Below are 18,355 nucleotides of genomic sequence, written 5' to 3'. Positions count from 1 at the left end.
ATTTTCCAGCTGAATAAGCTATTCAGAAAGGCATCACAAAGCAGAAGGTCTTTAAATCAGACACCACTTTGTGTTAAGAGTTGCCAGACCTGCTCAAGCTAGACAAGATAGCCCTGAAAATCCCTGATCAGCTGGTGCTTAAAGATTCACTGGCTTTGGACAGAAGATGCAGTGTGTCAGTATGCACAGCACTTGCCAATTCCAATGCTGTACAGCCTTCCAGAACCACTGGAAGGCTCTTTGTTTCCTTGCAAATTTTTGCTGCTTGCCAAAAACCCTCTCCCTGGTCTGCTCCTTTTCAGAGGAACTTCACAGAAGTCCATTGGCCTAGTATTTTATTTGCTTCAAAGACATTGAGCCTAGCCTGCTTCTTTTTTTTTTTTCATCTATTAGTACTACAATCACAATTAGTCACACGGATATTTAAAAGTAATGAAAGCGCAAAAAAAGTTAAGGATCTTGAATTTTATGGTAGGTTTCTGTCTCTTGTGTTCACAGCAGGTTTACAAACAGTCATGCACTGTCCTGGTGCACAGCACTGCAGTGTTGCTTTGGCTACTGAACCTCATGGCAATGCCTCAAGATCATAATTCTAAATGTATCTCATGGCCCACCAGAGAGTATGCCTGCTTTGTTCTACTTATTTCCATTGCACTCAGGAAACACATCCTTTATATTTCCCACAAGCTTGCATGGATAAGTGCATGAACATGATAACACAAAAAATTGAGTAGTTCTCAGTAACTCAGTAATCTCTGGATTACACGTTGTTAGACAGAAGATGAAAATGAAGGTGAAAATGAAGAACAATACTGTACTTACAAGAACCATGCCTTCAAGATTATTTCCTGCAGCTGTACCAACCTGCATTCAGTTGAGTATACTGGAAAAAGTATAACTTTAAAGAATGCAAAAAAATAAAACAGTGTGGGGGGCACTTCAAGTTGACAGTCATTTCAGCAACTGTTATTTTATATTGGCCAGGTATATTAGACCATACAAAAAGCATTTAATCACTCAATCTAGAAAGGACAAGTCTCTTCTATAAAAGGCTAGATCTAGGTTCAGGAATCAAAGAAGCATATCAACTACTTATAGGCAGATGTATATCTACTTTATATGTCTAGAGATGCACATATATATATATATATATATATATATATATATACACTTTTCTGCTATAGCTAGCAAAGTAGCTATATAGCCATCATTAATCTTCAAATAGAAGTAACATATAGGATAAAAGTCAACTCCTCTTCTGTTGTTTGGGGGTTTTCTGTGGAGATTTTTGTCCTCAAAAAAACTGTCCTAAACTCCAGTGACATTTCTCTTCCAAGTCCATCCATATCCTCAGCACTGTATACCACAGAAGGCACACAAGATTTCAAGGAGCTTCAATGATGCATCAATTAAAAATGTCCACTACCTTTCTAGTAAAAAGGACTTTCAACCTTGTTTTAAGCACCAACATAGAATGTACTCCTGAACTTGTTTAAATAGAAAACCTTGTTTGCTAACCTTTCCATTAACTGCTCTTTGCAGTTGTTGCCAAGGTATAGAAATGGCATGTAAAAAACAAATGCACTCCACATAACACTTCACAGGAAAAGTCTCAAAACATAAAGACATATTAATGAGTGAAAATATACATCCTCAAAAAAGTTTAGTGGGTTTGCCGTTCTAGCTTTGTGGTTAGAGGTTTCTGTTGCTTTGTTTCCTACTTAGTTTTCACAAGATCCTGGTTTTTTTCAGATTGAACTTTACATGGCCTAAGCAAGTTTTGGACACATTGCAGTGTAACACAAGGTTAACAAATACCCTCCTCACAGTCCAATACCAACAAAATGAGGATTTTTTTTCTCCTTGAAGATGTAGTATCTACATTCCTTATTTCAGACAGGTAGCTTGTCCAGCTTCATGCGAATATAAAACAATCATCTGAGAAACACATTTTATTTCTAGCCAACAGTACACATGATTCCTGCTTGGGTTTTGGATACTCTTACCTCCTAAGATGATCTTTCCTTATCTTACTGAGAAGTGACAGACAGATACAGAAGCTTCTGCTATTACAGTGTTGGAGTGGCACTTAGTCACAGTTCCAAAGAAACTGCCCTGACTAACACACTAAAATAACCATAATTTCAACACTGCACATTACAGAGTAAGGGGAACTCTCAAGCAAACCTGACCAAGACAGTTTCCTAGTTACAACTTCTACCCCATATTCATTTCCCAACTCTGCAATTTGGAGATTACAGACAAATCAGATGAATAAAGAGTGAGCTACTTTCCTTCATGCTCCCAGCTCAAAAAGCAGGGAACAAGAGGCAGACAAGTCAAGAAATTTAAAGGAAATGGGACACACAAAGGTCAAAGGGCATATATATATATATATATATGGCCACTGAAAAACTTTCTAGGAATGTAGCTTTAAGCAGGAGGAAGAGATTGTGATTTCCTGCTCCTGCTTTTAACCTTGTTTGCCAGTCTCCTGCAAGTCCTATTTGCCACTGATCAGTACAAACCCAGCATGCTTTAGGCTTTCTGATGTGGAGAATTTTCTTCATGGAAAAGAAAGAAAAGGTTTTCTGGCCAAGTTTCTTCCTTATGAGCAGTTTTGCAGTTTTTTGTCATTTCTGCTTCTACTGCAGGAAAAATAAGACAAGGTCCCTTGTCCAACCTTCTTAGCCTGCTAGACATAGCAAACAACAGCTGCTCAGTGAGAAGGAGAAATAACTTCATCTTCTGTAATTCTATGAGAGTTTGTTTAAGCAGACAGGCACCCAGTAATATCCAGCCCTTTTTACTTGTGCAGTTTGAAAGTAAAAACTGCACATATCACATCAAATAAACCACAAAAATAATTAAGATGGGAGTCCAAAGTTTATTGTTTAAGGGTAATTTTATTTATTTTTTAAACAAAGATTCCTCTGAATGCCTCTGTTGACAATACTAGTTTGACAATTTGCCAAATGCTGCAAGAGACATTTTCCTCATAGCTTATATGATTTCCTCTGTTAAAAGGGAAGATGACCTTAGAAGAATTAGTTCTTGCAATGTTCCAGAAGTTTAATTTAAAACATCTGTCATTTTAGCAAGGAGCCTTAAAATATTCCTTCACCATCACCCAGTGAACACAGAACAGCCCTGGCTGTTACCCCCATGGCTCCTCCAAGAAATAAGCTGCAGTATGAGTTTTGCTTGACAAACCCAAGTGCCACACAAAGGGATCTAAGCTTGTATGCTGTAAAAGCAGCTTTATCAGAGGACAACTCAATAAAAATCCACTCCCTGGTTTATGCATTAGTCCATGTCTTGCTTTCAGAAAGGACTGTGACAATAGTAGGAGCATTAAATCTCAAATAAAAAAAATTTTATTCACCAGCTCAGTCCTATCAAGTTCCCTGCAACTTCTTCTCAAATTTCTTTAGATGTCTATCCTGAAAAAATAAAATTAAGTATTTGCTTTAATTCTACAGTTACAACCGTCCCTACATTGCACAGCCACATCTATAATCCATCTCAGAATTGAATTAACCAGTACTTTCCACACATCCTGCATCTTCAATCAACCTAGGTATCATGACTAGGAACAAAGAATCAAGTTGAGCTAGAAGCAAGCCAAAGTCACACCAAATTTATTCTAACTCCTTGCTGGCATAGATGAAATATATTTCAGTCTGGACTGAAAAAATAAAATGTGGGCAGAGAGAAATAAATCCTCACGACAGAATTTTCAATTCAGGTTCCATATTGAGAGGTCTTACTCACACAAGACAACATAAGGAAAATGATGACTGAAATTTATGATATCCAGTTGTGAATCCTATACCTTTCAGAGTTCATTCCTTGTACAAGGCTTGTCCACTGAAGGCCTAGAAAGGAGGCCCTTTATCACACACTGATTCAGAGACCAGTTTGTCTCAGTAACTTCAGAAGTGGCAAGGGCTCAGTAAGTACTTTGCAATTGTTCAGTTTTCCTTTTGTGAAACCAGTCATCAGAGCCCAATTACATGGAAAGTTTTTTGGAAGAAGCTCTAGCAGGAAAGAGAATCAAAACAGGACTTGGCTGTTTACCTTTGCTCTTACCAGTCACAGGATTTTGATTGCAACCCCCACTGGCATTACATACACTGTCAAGAAGATCCAGTTGTTGGTATTCCTTCTATCTCAGCTCTTTTAGAAATACAGGTGTTGGAGTCAATGTTATCATGCCCTAACCCCTAGCTGCCATAATCCATGTGGTAAACCAGTCAAGACAGGATTGTATACATCCTGGCATAGCAGCATAGCACCAAACTTTGTCAGACACAAGTCAAACAGCTTTGGGGTGTATCACAAAATTACTTATCTGAATTTACAAGTCACTCAAAAATTGTCATATACAACCAGCTTCCAGTAAAGACAGGACTTTTACAAACTCCGAACAGAAAAGTCAAGCAATGGTAAAGTGTTTTTAGAAAAATAAAAGTGAACAGGTTTACAGGTCACTCCTCACAATCTCATCCTTCTCATTTAATACAACTGAAAAAGTGAGTCTTAAGCTACAACTATTTTTTTCGACACAAACTTTTGTTTTTCCTTCAAAGGCTCTCAGAAGCCTTTAAAAAAAGCAAATTTCCAATCTCTTCATCATTCCACTCATCTTGCTTTGAATTATAAATAGGATTGATATGTCAATTGCAATTAGTGAATTTACCACTGCTTTAAGAAACTTTAGAGTTTTCTACTTCTCTGTAGGTGAACAGGCCTATATCATTAGAGATGGAAAGAAGTCCAAAGAAATGTGCAGCTAAATTCTCCTCCTGCCTTTAGTTTACACCAAATGAACACTATGCACATATCCCAGCAGTGAGCCAGTCCCGAGTCTGGCTTGAAGCCAGGCCCAATGCTAAGGAGACTGGTGAATCAGAGCCTATCCCCTGTCCTTTCAGCCAGCATGGAAGCTGTGTCCTCGCTCCTGGTTTTCTCATGATTGCCCTGCAGACTGCATTCCACCCATAGCAGGGTACAATTCCAAAGTCATCTGGCAAGCAAATTAGAACACACCAGCCATCTGGTCCCCAGCAGCAGCAAACTGACCTACCTGTCTGCACTGATGGTTAAGAAAAATTTAACTGGCTTAAGGCTAAGGAAATCCTGCTGTCCACTTAAAATACAGAACTATGAAACAAGAAGCATATGGAAAACAGAGAGCAACATCATTTGGATACCAAAAAACTTCTTCATGCTGCTAGTACCTACTAACTCTGTTACCAGTACAGAGCTGAGGCCCGGATGGTTTGGCAAATTACAGGATTAACTTCACAGAAGTTAAGTAAGCACATACTGATTATGTGATATTTTTAACAGAACTATTATAATTTGGAAATTAATTCTTTCATGAAAAGAAGAGTTTCTTTTTCCAAACCAATACTTCAAATTAAAATTACTTTAGGACATTATAACTCTATTTCAGCCAAATAACATAATTCATGTAAGTAACCTCTAACCCTTGGGCATTTACAAAACTCACCAGGAAAAATAAGATACAGCAACTGTAGTCTAGAAATTACATTGAGAGCTGCTAACAGCTACCTTCACAAGAAAATCTAAAGACAACACCACATACCAAACAGCACTGCAGATTCCAAAAGCTCTTCCAGCTCATTTCCATGTACTCACATCTGTGATAAAGAATTTCAGAGCACCTCTTAACACAAATCCTGCTGCATGTGTATACACATATTAGGACTGTACTAAAAGATAATTTAGCTCCAAAATCATGTTTTCTCATTATTCAGATGCTTGTCTGAAAAACAAGAAACCAAACACCATGATTCTGTTGGTAGATTTACACCATCTTTGACAATGTGCTAATATCTGCATGCTGCAGAGGATTTGGTGGATGAGGAACTCCATCATGCCCCAGAAACTCAGATGTATCCTGTCCTCCCAGCATTTCAAGTGTTAAGTCAAGGAGAAGCATCCAGAAAGTTTACTAATCTTAAAGCTTTTTGGCCCTGTTGGCAAGAGAGTAATAGTAAGAAGTGTCATCATAAGAAGTGTGCAGATCATATCAAATGGAAGGCAGATTTGGCTCCAGATACAGCAGGGCTGCCTATAACAATCTGTGATTGTGATACAGATAAATATTGTACTGCAGCATCTCTAAACCAACCCAAGTTATAGCTACACATAGATAATAACTGAGTCCACCCAGTTTGTTTTTTCCTTCATCAGAAGGACAAACTAACTTATTATTGTTCTCAGATCACAACATAAGTTAGTATTCCACTTACCCAGATGCTGGCACAGATATTCAAGAAGCAAAAAAAAAGCAAAGACAAAATGTGTTTTCTATTACTTATTGAGTAACTTTCAAATGTAGAACAATACTGCAGTTTCTTTCTCTACTGTCCTGCATCTGAAAACTACTGATGTAGTAACTGACTGTATCAGCTACAAGGCAGATATCCAATAGAAGTGCCTAATTTCCCTTAGCCATTTAATTAACTACAAAATGTGTTGTTACCTTTTATAACCCATTTTACTTTTTGAAAACACTGCTGATTTGACAGGTATTGCTACCTAAATGAGACATTTAAAAATGCCACAGCTGATAATGTAGGATGGCTACCAGGCCCTGAATTTTAGGATCATCCAGTTGTTATGCTTGTACTGACTTCTGAAAACCAACTACTAAAACCAAACACTGATTTTCCCGCTTGCACAGAAAGAGTGGTACCACTTCCCTTATCAGCTCTGTCCTAGAGGATCAGTGGTTCCAGAGAACAGATTTTTTTTTCCTCTAAGTTCATGGCAGAAATGGTTCCCTGCAGGAAAACAGAATAAGAAAAAAAAACCCACTGATCTAGAATTCCTTTATTGATAAAGTAATATTTTTCACTATGTCTTTAATACATTGAAAATATCTTCACGTGCTCACTAATATACGACTCAAGCAACAGAAATTCACAGCATTAAATCTTTTGTCATAAGCTCCACAACAGCAAATGTATCTTGACCAGCAAGATTCATGCTACACAGGGTTCTATAGCAATTATCCACCTTCTGTAGCACACTGGATAATTTGTCTTTTATAAGTCTCACTTTACTTGTCTAACAGCTATTTCTAGTGTACAGAGTTCATGGTGTAAATTATTGCTCACATTTTAAATGAAATCTTCTAATTAGCTACAACAGTATCTAGTTACATTAAAGAGAAATTAAAGAAATGCCATGCTATTATAGTTTTTTTTACTCAGAGAAAAACTGAAGTGAAACCTACCTAAAATTTACTGAGGTTCCTGTTTACCATGCTTTGACTTTCTTGAGGAAAAGGGAGCATTTTATAGGTGTGGCAAAGACTCAAAGACCACGTCACTTGCTACAGTTAAGCCAGTGGTTTGGCAACTACTAGGCCTTCACAATCCATTTTTTGTCATTGTATTGTATTTAGAGCAAGCTAAATAAATAGTGACCTTCTTGCTACTACTGCCTAGTTCCAGAGAGACCCCATTTATTTGTTTCTGTTATTCAGCACAACTATTGTGCTGCAAAAGCTGCAAAGACAGCTATGCTCGTGAAAGTGATTATTACTGTAGTCCAAACATTAGTCAGTTATTGTTAGCTCACCTAAAAACCTGTAAGGGTTATGCAGTAATTTGAAAAAGCAATACTTGGAAGAAAACTTCTTATAAAGTGTAAAACCAGAAGCTTTTGAAGACTTAGCTGAAGGGCAAACAGACACCTGTATACACACTCAGAGGCTGAAATGTGAAGCACCTTTTGTGATTTATCTTGACCAAAGTTACAAAAACCCTTAGGATTTTAAGAACAAACAGGCACACCAAAACAAGTTAAACTTCCAGTAACTTCCATCCGGGTGCTTGATGCATCCGTTTTTTTCTTGTGATAACTCTTTAGATAAATATTCAGTGCATCACATAGCTCAGAATTAAAAACCTCCTCTAATCAACTACACGAATGTCTGTTAGCAACTTACAAGGTTTTTCACTCAGTTATGTATTACTACATCCCATTTTGCACTGAAGAGCTTAACCATTCCTTGCCCATGAACAGACAGGTATCATACACATTTAAAACAAGTCCCTTTGTTCTAACTGTAAGCTTGTGGTCACCAGGAACCAAATCCACCCCAAAATGCTCACAGCTCACAACATATCCGTGTCTCACATGTACTGACTACCAGTCTAGTCAAAGTCAGTTTCTGCTCCTTCTGGCAAGTATTTGTACAGGTGAACAAAACAAAACCTGCATAAAAGAAGGAAACTTTATTAATGCTTCCCTCCTCTAAAACAGTTGCAATGTGCAGCCTCTTGAAAATTCAGGAAAAGTTTGGAAGCCAGGAGAAGCAGCAACCCAGCTGAAATAAGTTCTAGATGACAGCTTCTAACAGCTCCCCTGCTTGACAGGAAGAGTCAGACTTCTGACACTGAAGAGCTGATACATGGCAAATAGATGAAAGATGAGAATGGGCAAGAAGTTGATATTTGATATGGACTTTCCTGGCTCAGCCTTCAATAAGCTTCCATTTTGATGCACCCATTCAAAAAGAAAGGCTGAGAACATTCATTAGTTTCCCATGACACAATGACTTAACTAAGGTGACCAGAGTGCCTCTCATCTGTTCAGGGGTGAGAACACACAACCATTTCTCATACTGCTACTACAGCACTTCTGTGACTATACTCATTTATGAAATTAATGGCCATAGCTCTTTTCTTGCATGCTTTTCAGCATTTAAGGAGGGGCAGGCTTGTGTTCTAGCTCATTCTAAGGTTCAGCTACTAAAATGAAGTTCAAATTGAATATCATTGTATTTTACTATTCCGACAAACACATGTTAAACATTGAGCAATGAGACCAGAACAGCTGCAACATACCCAAACATTTTAAGCTGCATACACAAAGATATCTGAACATAAAGCTTGTCAAGTTCACCAAAGCAGTACTTTCTCAGCTCTGCTATTCACCATTTTATTTATGTACCATATGTATCTTAGGTCAAAGATTAAGCATGATACTTGCTGAAATGAAACCTTCTTAAGCCATCCCAAAAACTCAGTTTAGTATGAAAACTGCTTGCCTATACTTTTCCTCTCACAGACTATAAGCTCTAATTATCTTTCACTGGTAGACACAGACTGAGGAGCTGAAGGCAGGAAGTGCTTTGCTGTTAGAAACAGGAAAGAATTGATTGGGAATGCCAATGACAGGTGGAGTAACCATTAAATGGTAGAATTTCGAATCCTGAAAGGAAAAAACTAGACAAATCAGAGCTTGAGCTTCAGAACCAACTTTAGCCTCTTCAGGGACCTAACTGGAGAAATCACATAGAATACAGTCCTAGAAAGAGCAATTCTGGAGAGCTGGTTCATCCTGATGAGCAGGAAGACAAGCCCAAGTGGCAGGAGGCCTGCCTGAATGAACAGTGCTCCTGCTCTAGCTGAGCACACAGGGATGGGGTCCAGCCCAAAGTGTATCCAGAGCTGAACCTAGTAAGGAGCATGAAAAACAAAAAATGCTTGTGTAAACACAGCAGCAAAATAAGGACTAGGTAAAATATGGGCCCACTGTGGGATAGGTGTGGATGTCTGACCACAACACAAAAAATTAATGTACTCAAAAACTTACTTACCTCTATCTTTTCTGAGACTATCTGCCTTCAGCAACCTCAGGTCCCTAAAATAATCTGAGAGTTTGGCACAAGGAAAATTTACATTTGCTATTCTGTGGGTGTAACCATTGATTTAAAATGCAATGCAACATTATTACAATAGGTCTCTTCATAAGTATCCTAGGCCAACACCAACAGAAACAGCTTGTTTCTTTCTCCATTCTTCACTGGAGAAACCCAACATGAATCATCAGTTTCCTACCCTACCCATGAAGTCAGAATACTAGGAAACTGTTCCAACACTTGTTTTTTCAGTGAGACAAAGTTGATGATGATGAAATCTAACCCTAAGAGTCAGCAAGCTGACAGTTTCAGAAACTCTGGAATGGCTTTGATAATGAAGAGGTTTTTGGTTTTTTGCTTTTGTCCCCCTTCATTAGCTACTATTGCTATCTATTGTTCATTATTCATGTTGTAAATAGCTCTCCTGAAGCATCAGAACACCACTGACTCCTGAATAGAAGATATGTTACAAAGTAAGTTGTTCAATTATATTTTGACACAAATGTTTGGTTCTAGTCTCAGGATATGGACAAGTTATACCTCGGTACACTTTAATTATTAGGCAAAGAAAGCAAAGGAAAGGTTTGTGCCCTCTATTGTTTTGAGTCAGTTATTCATATCCCCACAGAAACACTAGGGCCTGATTTACTCCAGGGACAAACTAGACCCACTTCCAAGCACTGTGCATGTAGAGTCATGCCCCCATTCTCCCCCCTCCCAGCTCAGTTTTGAGCTGCTGGGATGCTCAGCTCATGTTTGAAGAAATCCTTAGAGGTGAAATATCTGTAACTGAAAAGAAGATCCAGCCTTCATTTGAATATTTCATCTGCCCATGCAGCAAGTCATCTTGTACCCACCAAGCATCTTCAGAAATAAAGGTAGCTGCAATATTCATTCATCTGGTCTATTTCCAGATGGTTCAATGCAAGTTGTTACTCTAGACTCCAAGTACAGGACAATATTAAGAGTTAATTCTCTCTCACCTCTTGTCATAAAAATTAAGGAAGAAATTATACATCTAAATATTACAATTAACCTAGTGGATAAAATTTAACAACTGTACAGTTAGCAAAATAAGACACTTCACTGTTCAAATTCAATAACAACAATACTGCCATGGCTGTGTTTAAAGAAATGTCAGGAAGGCTATCAGTTTGCAAAAATTAAGAACTGTGGCTGCAGTGAAGTTCTGTATCAAGAACTGCTTGTCAGCATTTGAATGAGCAAGTGATAGAATATAATTAGTGTCACTAAAGGAAAAAAAATATTATATTGCAATACTTGTAAATTACTCTGTGTTTCTGAAGGTACATATTTCTGACCCATGTTTTGTTTGGTTAATTTATTAACCTCTAAAAGGAATTCCACATACACAGTCCAATATCACTATGTGGAGAGAAGTATTTTCTTGTTTCAAAATACAAAGCAAAACTACATCACTCTCTAAAGTTACAAAACATCAGGAAGAATAAATGGCTAAAAAACACTGGTCCTTAACATGGGTTTAACTCTTCCCACACTGGTGTATTTGACTTATGCAGAAAAAAGCTTTTACTAAGTTTTTCAAAGCAGGAGTGGTATTCACCAGATTCTTGGCATATGGAACTTTTTAATCCAACTGCCACTTAAAGACTATCCATGCCACAATAATAGTCTCAGTTTTTATGGCCAAAAAAGCAAGCTGCATATGAGGACACATTTAACCATCTCTATGTACATTTAAAGGAAGAGAGAACAAAAGATTGCTTTTAAAGCTGATGGAGGAGACTGGAATAAATTAAGTATCCAAACACAATAACAGAACAAAGATTATTCTGTTCAAATCAGAAACTAATTAATCACTTACATAAAGATGATTCCTAACAGATAAAAGCAAGAAAGAAGTTCATTATGTGCTTTTGTTATTACAAAGTTGCTTTCTGTCTGATTAATCACTCTTCTCCTAGCTCCTCCCATACACACACCCTGATGGGGTTTATCCACTTTCTCAGAGCATATGGCCACAGTTCCCAGAATGGTAAATGATCCCTGAAGAAATTGCTGTGCACTGAAGAAGGATGTTCTAATAAAAAGAAAAAGGGAAATGATTATTATTATTTGTAAAACACTAATCTCAGTTTTCTACTACTCACAGGTAAGACCTAGAAAGCTGTAGTGAAAAGACATTCTCTCATGAGATCTTCAAGCTTATTCTAGTGTTCATTCACTTGTCATTAATTTTGAGCTGTGTAGAGTTCAGATTATCTGCTCTTTTGACCATTTCTTTCAGCTTCAAAACATAACATAATAAACTGGAAATAGGGAGCATAGATCTATACATATCCCATGGCAAGTTACAAACATCAAGGAAAAATGCAAAAACCACAACCTCCTTGAGAGTCATCTTTTGTGCCATGTAGAAATTCTGCAAGGCAAAAAGCTTACATTTTCCTTTCTTCTCCATCCTTTTCCAAGATATATAAACATATTGCAAGCTAATTTTTCCCCTCAAAAAAGAGAAACACTAAGCTGCTCACAACAGCTCACTCCCGTCTTTGTAGCCTGAGTTACGGGCAAGTCAGCTATGCCAAAAGAAAACCTAGGATGATAAAGCTGTTTTACCATCCACTCTCCTCAACAGTCAGAGCACTTCTCCTCATTCCAGGTGTTACCTGTGTATTTGACTTTTGCTGCTGGAATCATGGCAAGGATTTCAAGGCAGGCTGCATTCTTCACAATTTCATTTAAACAGGTGATTTCCAAGCTGGTGGTTTGCAGGTATCAGTAGACAATTTACAGCCTGGCCAGGGAAGATGGATAGCCCTTTCCAAATGGCCCTACAACCCCAGGCAACTTCTCACCTGTCAGAGGCCCTGGATGCAGGCAGAACATGCCAGTGGCTTCAGGTGATAGCTGCTTCTTCCTCTGCTGAGACAGGACAGCTGCTATAGCTACAGTAAATGCAACACTCCCACTGTTAACTCTTTTGTTTAGTTTAAACTTTATTTCTCTGCCAAAGAACTGGTATTAATTCCATCCATTTTAAGAGCTATCTGGGTAGTTTTAGTTGTGCCTAGATGGGGTGGGATTCAGCTGGTGGTAGGTTAAGGAGGCCAACCTCACAACTTTACGAAGTCACAAAAACCTTTGACACACGTCACTTTGACCCAGCAGTACAGGGTCTTGTTCCCATGAAGTACAATCTCCAGTCAAGCTTAATCTTACTCTAGACTGCTTTTATTTACATTTTAAAATAGTACTTGGCCCAGACCTACTTAAAGGAAACATCTGATAAACTCTGACTATGAGACAGAAGATTTATTATCTAAGAGAGCCTTCCTGATGATTAGCCTGACCTAGTCAGGCCTGACCTGGCTAGTTATAGTTAGTAGCTGAGATACAGAAAGGTGTCAGTAGTGTTTCATAAGCCTCCAAACCTCAGTAAGTAAATAAAGTCATATCACAGCATCCAACAATAACATCTTCTTGAGAAATGTGGCCATCAGCAATTTAATAGCAAGTAAAGCATTTTTTTCCCCATTAAAAATAATCTATTAGAAACTGGAAGCATATAGACACTTGTGAAGCAGACTCATATAAAAAAGGACAACACAGACGATGGAATGGCAGAAGTTGCATCATCAAATAGACAAGCACTGTTTTTTCAGAGCAGATCTCTGTTATGAAAGATCTCAGTCACTTTACTTGTACCATTAGTGTCTTAAATCTTCTATTATGAGATTTCATAGGACTATCACTTTGCTCAGATGGCCCAAGCTCTATGAAAAGGAAGGACATGAAAACAGGGTAAATCTCAAGCAACTGGTCTCAGACAAAGCAGGTCTTTTAGGCCATTGACCTCATTCAACAGCCCAGACTCTGAAAAGCCAACACCTCCTTGAGCTGCTGCGCCTGCTCCAATATTTTAAATTGTGTGCTTCCCAAGTCCCTTCTACTACCTTAATTTTCATGCAGAGAATTACAACCCAATCTGTCAAACTCAGCAGCTTCACCCATGGTATTGTTGGCACTTGGCAGAGCAACAGCAACACTGCTCTGAGGCAGCTCTGTCTGAAACAGCAGAGAGAAGTGACCAGAGCGGGCTCTGCCTGTACTGACAGAATGCCAGGAGCCATACAAAGCACTGGAGCTTACAACATCAGGGTAGAATTTGCTTTCTCTGTTTGGCAATAATATAACATTGGTCTGAACATAAATGCTTGTAAATTCACTACTGCCAAGTAGCAGGGTTTTTTTCTCCTCCATGAAATAAAATCATATATATAATGTGTGTGATTGGTTCACCATTCCTGCATTATCATCAGCCATTCTTGATAAAAATCCCTATTTTTAAAATAGGCTAAAAGTCTGGTGAAGTATAAAAAAAACAAACCAAAACAAAAAAAAAAAAAAAAACCTATCAAGAAAATCAAACAATAAGGAGGAAAAAAAAAAGCCTGAAACAACTAGAAAATCACCACATGGTTAATTTCCTCCCTGGTTAATTTTGACTAAAACTCAAAATTTCATTTCACTCTCCTCTAAACTAATAGGATATTTAGCAAGCTCAAAATTATTCCATACCTATTAGGCAGCCTTGACTATTACCCACCACTTCTGCTGACTTACAGTGTCACATCTTTTAGATAAAAGAAATACCAAATGCCGACCTTCCTTCCCATAAGAGGCACACATCCACTACAAATATAAGCCAATACAAACATGAAGATTTTCAGTTAAAAGAAGGACCAATTTAGTACATTCATAGTCCTGTGGTATCTGAAGCCTCTCCCTCAAATTCCTGGCTCCAGTCAAAGTTGATTCCCATGCAAAAAAGCTTCTGATGTTACCCCCACCTTACATTTTTGCACGGGCAACAAGGACTTCACCCCACAATTAAGAAATTTCATCAAAATGCTTCAAAACAATTTGAGAATTATTGTGCAAAAGCTACTCCCAAAATAATCAAGATACAGTAGAAGCAAACTGTCACATATTGGAAACATAATACCGAGTCTTTCTTTGGTATTTTAATACAGCAATGACTAACTTGTAAAAGATTTAGTTATTTCATTAACTTCAACAATGACTTGGACTATCTCTTCTCCAGGATTACTTTACAATTAGTTCTGACAAGGCAGTATCTCTAGGATAGGTCCACTTGAGTGTGCAAACTTTACATTAAAAAGGCATGTAATTTAAGATGGCTTCAGGCAAACCTTGAAATACAGCATAACCGTTAATGACAGAAAATACAGAAATGCATGCCAAAGGAAAAGTTCTCTTATAGAGGTCTCCATAAGGGTATTTAGGAGGAGGACCCCCTTTTGACTCATCTAATAGACCTAAGGTAAGACTCTCCTATCTGTCAATCTCTATTCCACCTTGAATAGTGTATTGTGCTAGCTCCATCTCAGGAATATTCAAGTTACTGCACATAGGACCTTCCTTATAGGCATATAGTCTTTTCCTAGCCCATTTCCCCTCACAGTACATCTTCTAGGCCTTCAACAAGAATGGGTCTCAAAACTTCAAACACTGCTACCAACAATTACACAGAGACATAAGTTAGATCAATTAAATATTGCATTTTCCAAATGCAAAATCCCTACTATAGGCTGGGTAGCTGGAGAGTAATGCTGCTGTATATGAAAATTTATCACTAAAAAACTCCCTGCTCCTCAGTACTTTTCTTCATGTACATTGCAATACTCACACTAAGAACCCTGAGCAGACATCAAGCAACACAACGAGCCAGCACCACATTACTCTCTTGGTTGCACTGATAACTCCATCTTTGCTGTCACCTGGGAAGCCACCAGAAGGCTCGTAATTCAAGAACCTGTCTGCACAAATTCTCCTGCTCCTGTCAAACTGCTGTTTCATAAATCACCTTTACACTTCAGAGCAATGCACTGAAAACAGAGATTCAGATAGGAATGAGAACTTTAATTCTGTACTTTTCCTAATATAGACAAATCTGTATTTTCACCGATCAGGGCATCCTCCTGGTAATGACCACCTCAGATTACACCACTTTTACTAGCTCTTTGTGAATAAACACAGAAAAAATAATTCAACAATCAAACTTTTATCAAACTAGCAGGCAAGAAAAGAAAAACAGAGGCTTCCAAAACAGTCCAAAATGAAAGAAGATCTAGCATTAGCAAGCTGCAGAAGGAAACTAAATCTGTTCCTGTATTTCTCTAATAAATGAAATTTTATCAGATCAAGTTTCTTTTGAGAGAAAGGTGGGGCGAAGAAAATAGTCATACAACCCAGTGTTACAGGGTTAGCTCAGAGAAGCCAAGCATTATTCCAACGTCTTCCTTTCAAGGAAAAGTATTTCATACACACAGGCTTCGCACCCTTACAGCCAAAACACCTATTACATCAGTGAACTGCTGCAGAACAACTGTTCTTCATAAAGAGATGAGTGTCTGCTATAGTCAGCAAGAAGCACAAGTATTCTAGACAGTCTGTAATATTTATAGTCATGGCGACCAAGAGACCTAGTTACACTGTAGTAAACTGCAAAACCTCCAAGTGGCAAGTTATTCTAGCAGCAGCCAGTAGTACAGGCCAAAAATGATTAACACATCACATACATTAGTCATCTTGACAGCTTCTTATGCCCACAAGTCTCATGATTTCAGTGCACGCAAACACTGGTTAACAGTGACACAGTTTTTAACTTGCATAGCTATTCATTTTAAGGCAAAGAGGCAGCAAGAGGTGCCTTTCCATTTATTAATTTACTGGCAAGAGGCATTTTTTGCTAGGAATTACTTCAGAATTAAGAGGATTCAAAATGAGCAAGGAACGTGTACTCAGTATTTGTAAACAAGCTTAGCAAAGGTGCAAGGGAAGTATTACCAGGTAATTCTTAATGCAGTAGAAGGTTAAGCAATGTCACAGTACTTTCCATATCAAAGAAAGTATTCTGCTTTGCAACAGTTCGTTATTCTTTTGTTTATTATAAAAGTGTTAATAGGACTGAAACATTTCAAATGTATCAGTCACTTGCACTTCTCACGCTGCAGTGTCCATACTGCAAGTACTCAGATCTTAAAGAGACAAGCTATGCATAACCCCTTTCATGAAGTCGAAAGAGTCAGGCCAAATTTCCGTCACCTTTAGCTCACCACAAGCAAACAGTAACTCACACTCGAGGCTAAGTAACAATTTACAGCTCCAGACTTTGCCTGGAAGCCACAGGTCTGTCCCGCCTCAACTTCTGCACTGATAAGGAACGGCCAGCCCTCACCGATTTAAAAATGAAACCCAACTGCCTGGGAGGTTTGGACTTTATTATTGGTTGGGTTTGGGATTTTTTGGATAGGCTCACGCCAAGTAAGTATTTTGCCTTTTATAGCGCATACACTTAAAATAGGAGTTTCCTAGGCAGCAAAGAACCACGCAGCGTATCAGAGCCATCTGTGAAGCGTTTCGGGGTGGGTATGAAAGCAGCAACTACCGCGCTTTACTGCACTTTAATGGGATGCCGCTCCTCAGGTGGGCAAAGGCTTCTCTTCGCTCCGAGACGGCAAGCAACTCACTCTTGGGACAACTCAATGCTCCGCTGCACGGCTCCTCCGCTGGCCGGAGCGGGAACAAACGACGGCGGCTTCCAGGCGGGAGCCGCAGAGGTGCGGACAACCATCCAACTTAACCCTTTCCTAGGCCCCAGCACCGCGCCCAGCCGGTCCTCACGGGGCGGGGGCCAGGACACCTGTCCGCGACAGCCCGGGCCGGGCGGGCGCCGCCAGACTCCCAAGCTGGCCGCAGCGGCTAAAGTCGCTCCCAGGAGAAGGCGCGGAGGAGGCGGACCAGCCGCCGCTACTCACCCGCACCAGGTTGCTGACAGCGGCCTGCACGGCCGACACGGGGGCGGTGAGGTCCGGGATGGCCTTTCCGTCCACCTCCCCCTCCTCGTGCATGATGACCAGGTGGGAGATCTGCTGGGCCACCGGCTCCAGGATGCTCTCGATGGTGCGCGTGTGGAAGACGGGCATGGCGGCGGCGGGGTAGGGGGGGGCCGGGGCCCGAACTCAGCACAAACTCCTGGCAAACTCTGTCCCTGCGGGCGGGCGCCCCACAGAGAAAGCCGCGGCCTCCGCGCAAAGAGGAAAAGAAGGAAGAATAAGAAACCAAAAGCCCACTCCAAGCTCCCCTCGCCCCGGAGCGGAGTGCGGCACACGGAGAAGCAGCTGCCGGCTCAGACTCGCGGAGGCGGGACTCGAACTCACTGCCCTCCTACCACCCGCTGGTAGTGCCCACCCCACACTGGCGCCGCTCCTCAGCCAGGCGGCGGCTTTTCAAGCGCCACAACCCGCCCCGCCCGCGGCTCCCGCCCCTGGCCGCCTTGCCCAATGGCCGAGCCGGAGCCGCCGCTCCCAGTGGCGCAACGCCGCGTCCATCAACATTCCAGAGCCTCCTTCCCCTCCATCCCCCGCCTTTCCCGCACCACCCGCCTTCCCAACCAAGCTTGGTTGCGCGGGCGCTGGTTTCCCAGCGTCGAGATGACGTCAGACATTCTGGTGTCCATATAAGGAGACGATTAATGCCAGGGTGCCGGGATCGCGGGGGGCGAGGGTGGTGGGGTTCCTGTGCCACGCCCGCCGCCGGAGCGAGTTCGCTGCTTTGGGCTGAGGCGGAGCGTGACCGCCTGGCCGGGCGCGTGGGGCT

At 40.2% G+C, this 18,355-nt stretch overlaps 1 protein-coding gene across 3 annotated transcripts in view; it reads right to left on the bottom strand.

Moving 5' to 3' along the window:
* Positions 1 to 17,932, bottom strand: part of VCL (vinculin) — a 55,821-nt gene extending 37,889 nt beyond the window's left edge. For all 3 annotated transcript variants that reach the window (XM_036385317.1, XM_036385315.2, XM_036385316.2), the window contains exon 1: positions 17,515 to 17,932. In XM_036385317.1, the coding sequence (XP_036241210.1) occupies positions 17,515 to 17,682 (168 nt within the window). In that variant the 5' untranslated portion in view covers positions 17,683 to 17,932. The remainder of the gene's footprint in view (positions 1 to 17,514) is intronic.
* Between the last annotated feature and the right edge of the window lie 423 nt (positions 17,933 to 18,355).

Source organism: Molothrus ater, chromosome 8 (genome assembly GCF_012460135.2).
Source record: "Molothrus ater isolate BHLD 08-10-18 breed brown headed cowbird chromosome 8, BPBGC_Mater_1.1, whole genome shotgun sequence".
Taxonomy (NCBI): domain Eukaryota; kingdom Metazoa; phylum Chordata; class Aves; order Passeriformes; family Icteridae; genus Molothrus; species Molothrus ater.
The sequence above is the reverse complement of the archived record's forward strand: the minus strand, read 5'-3'. Positions and strand labels throughout refer to the sequence as shown.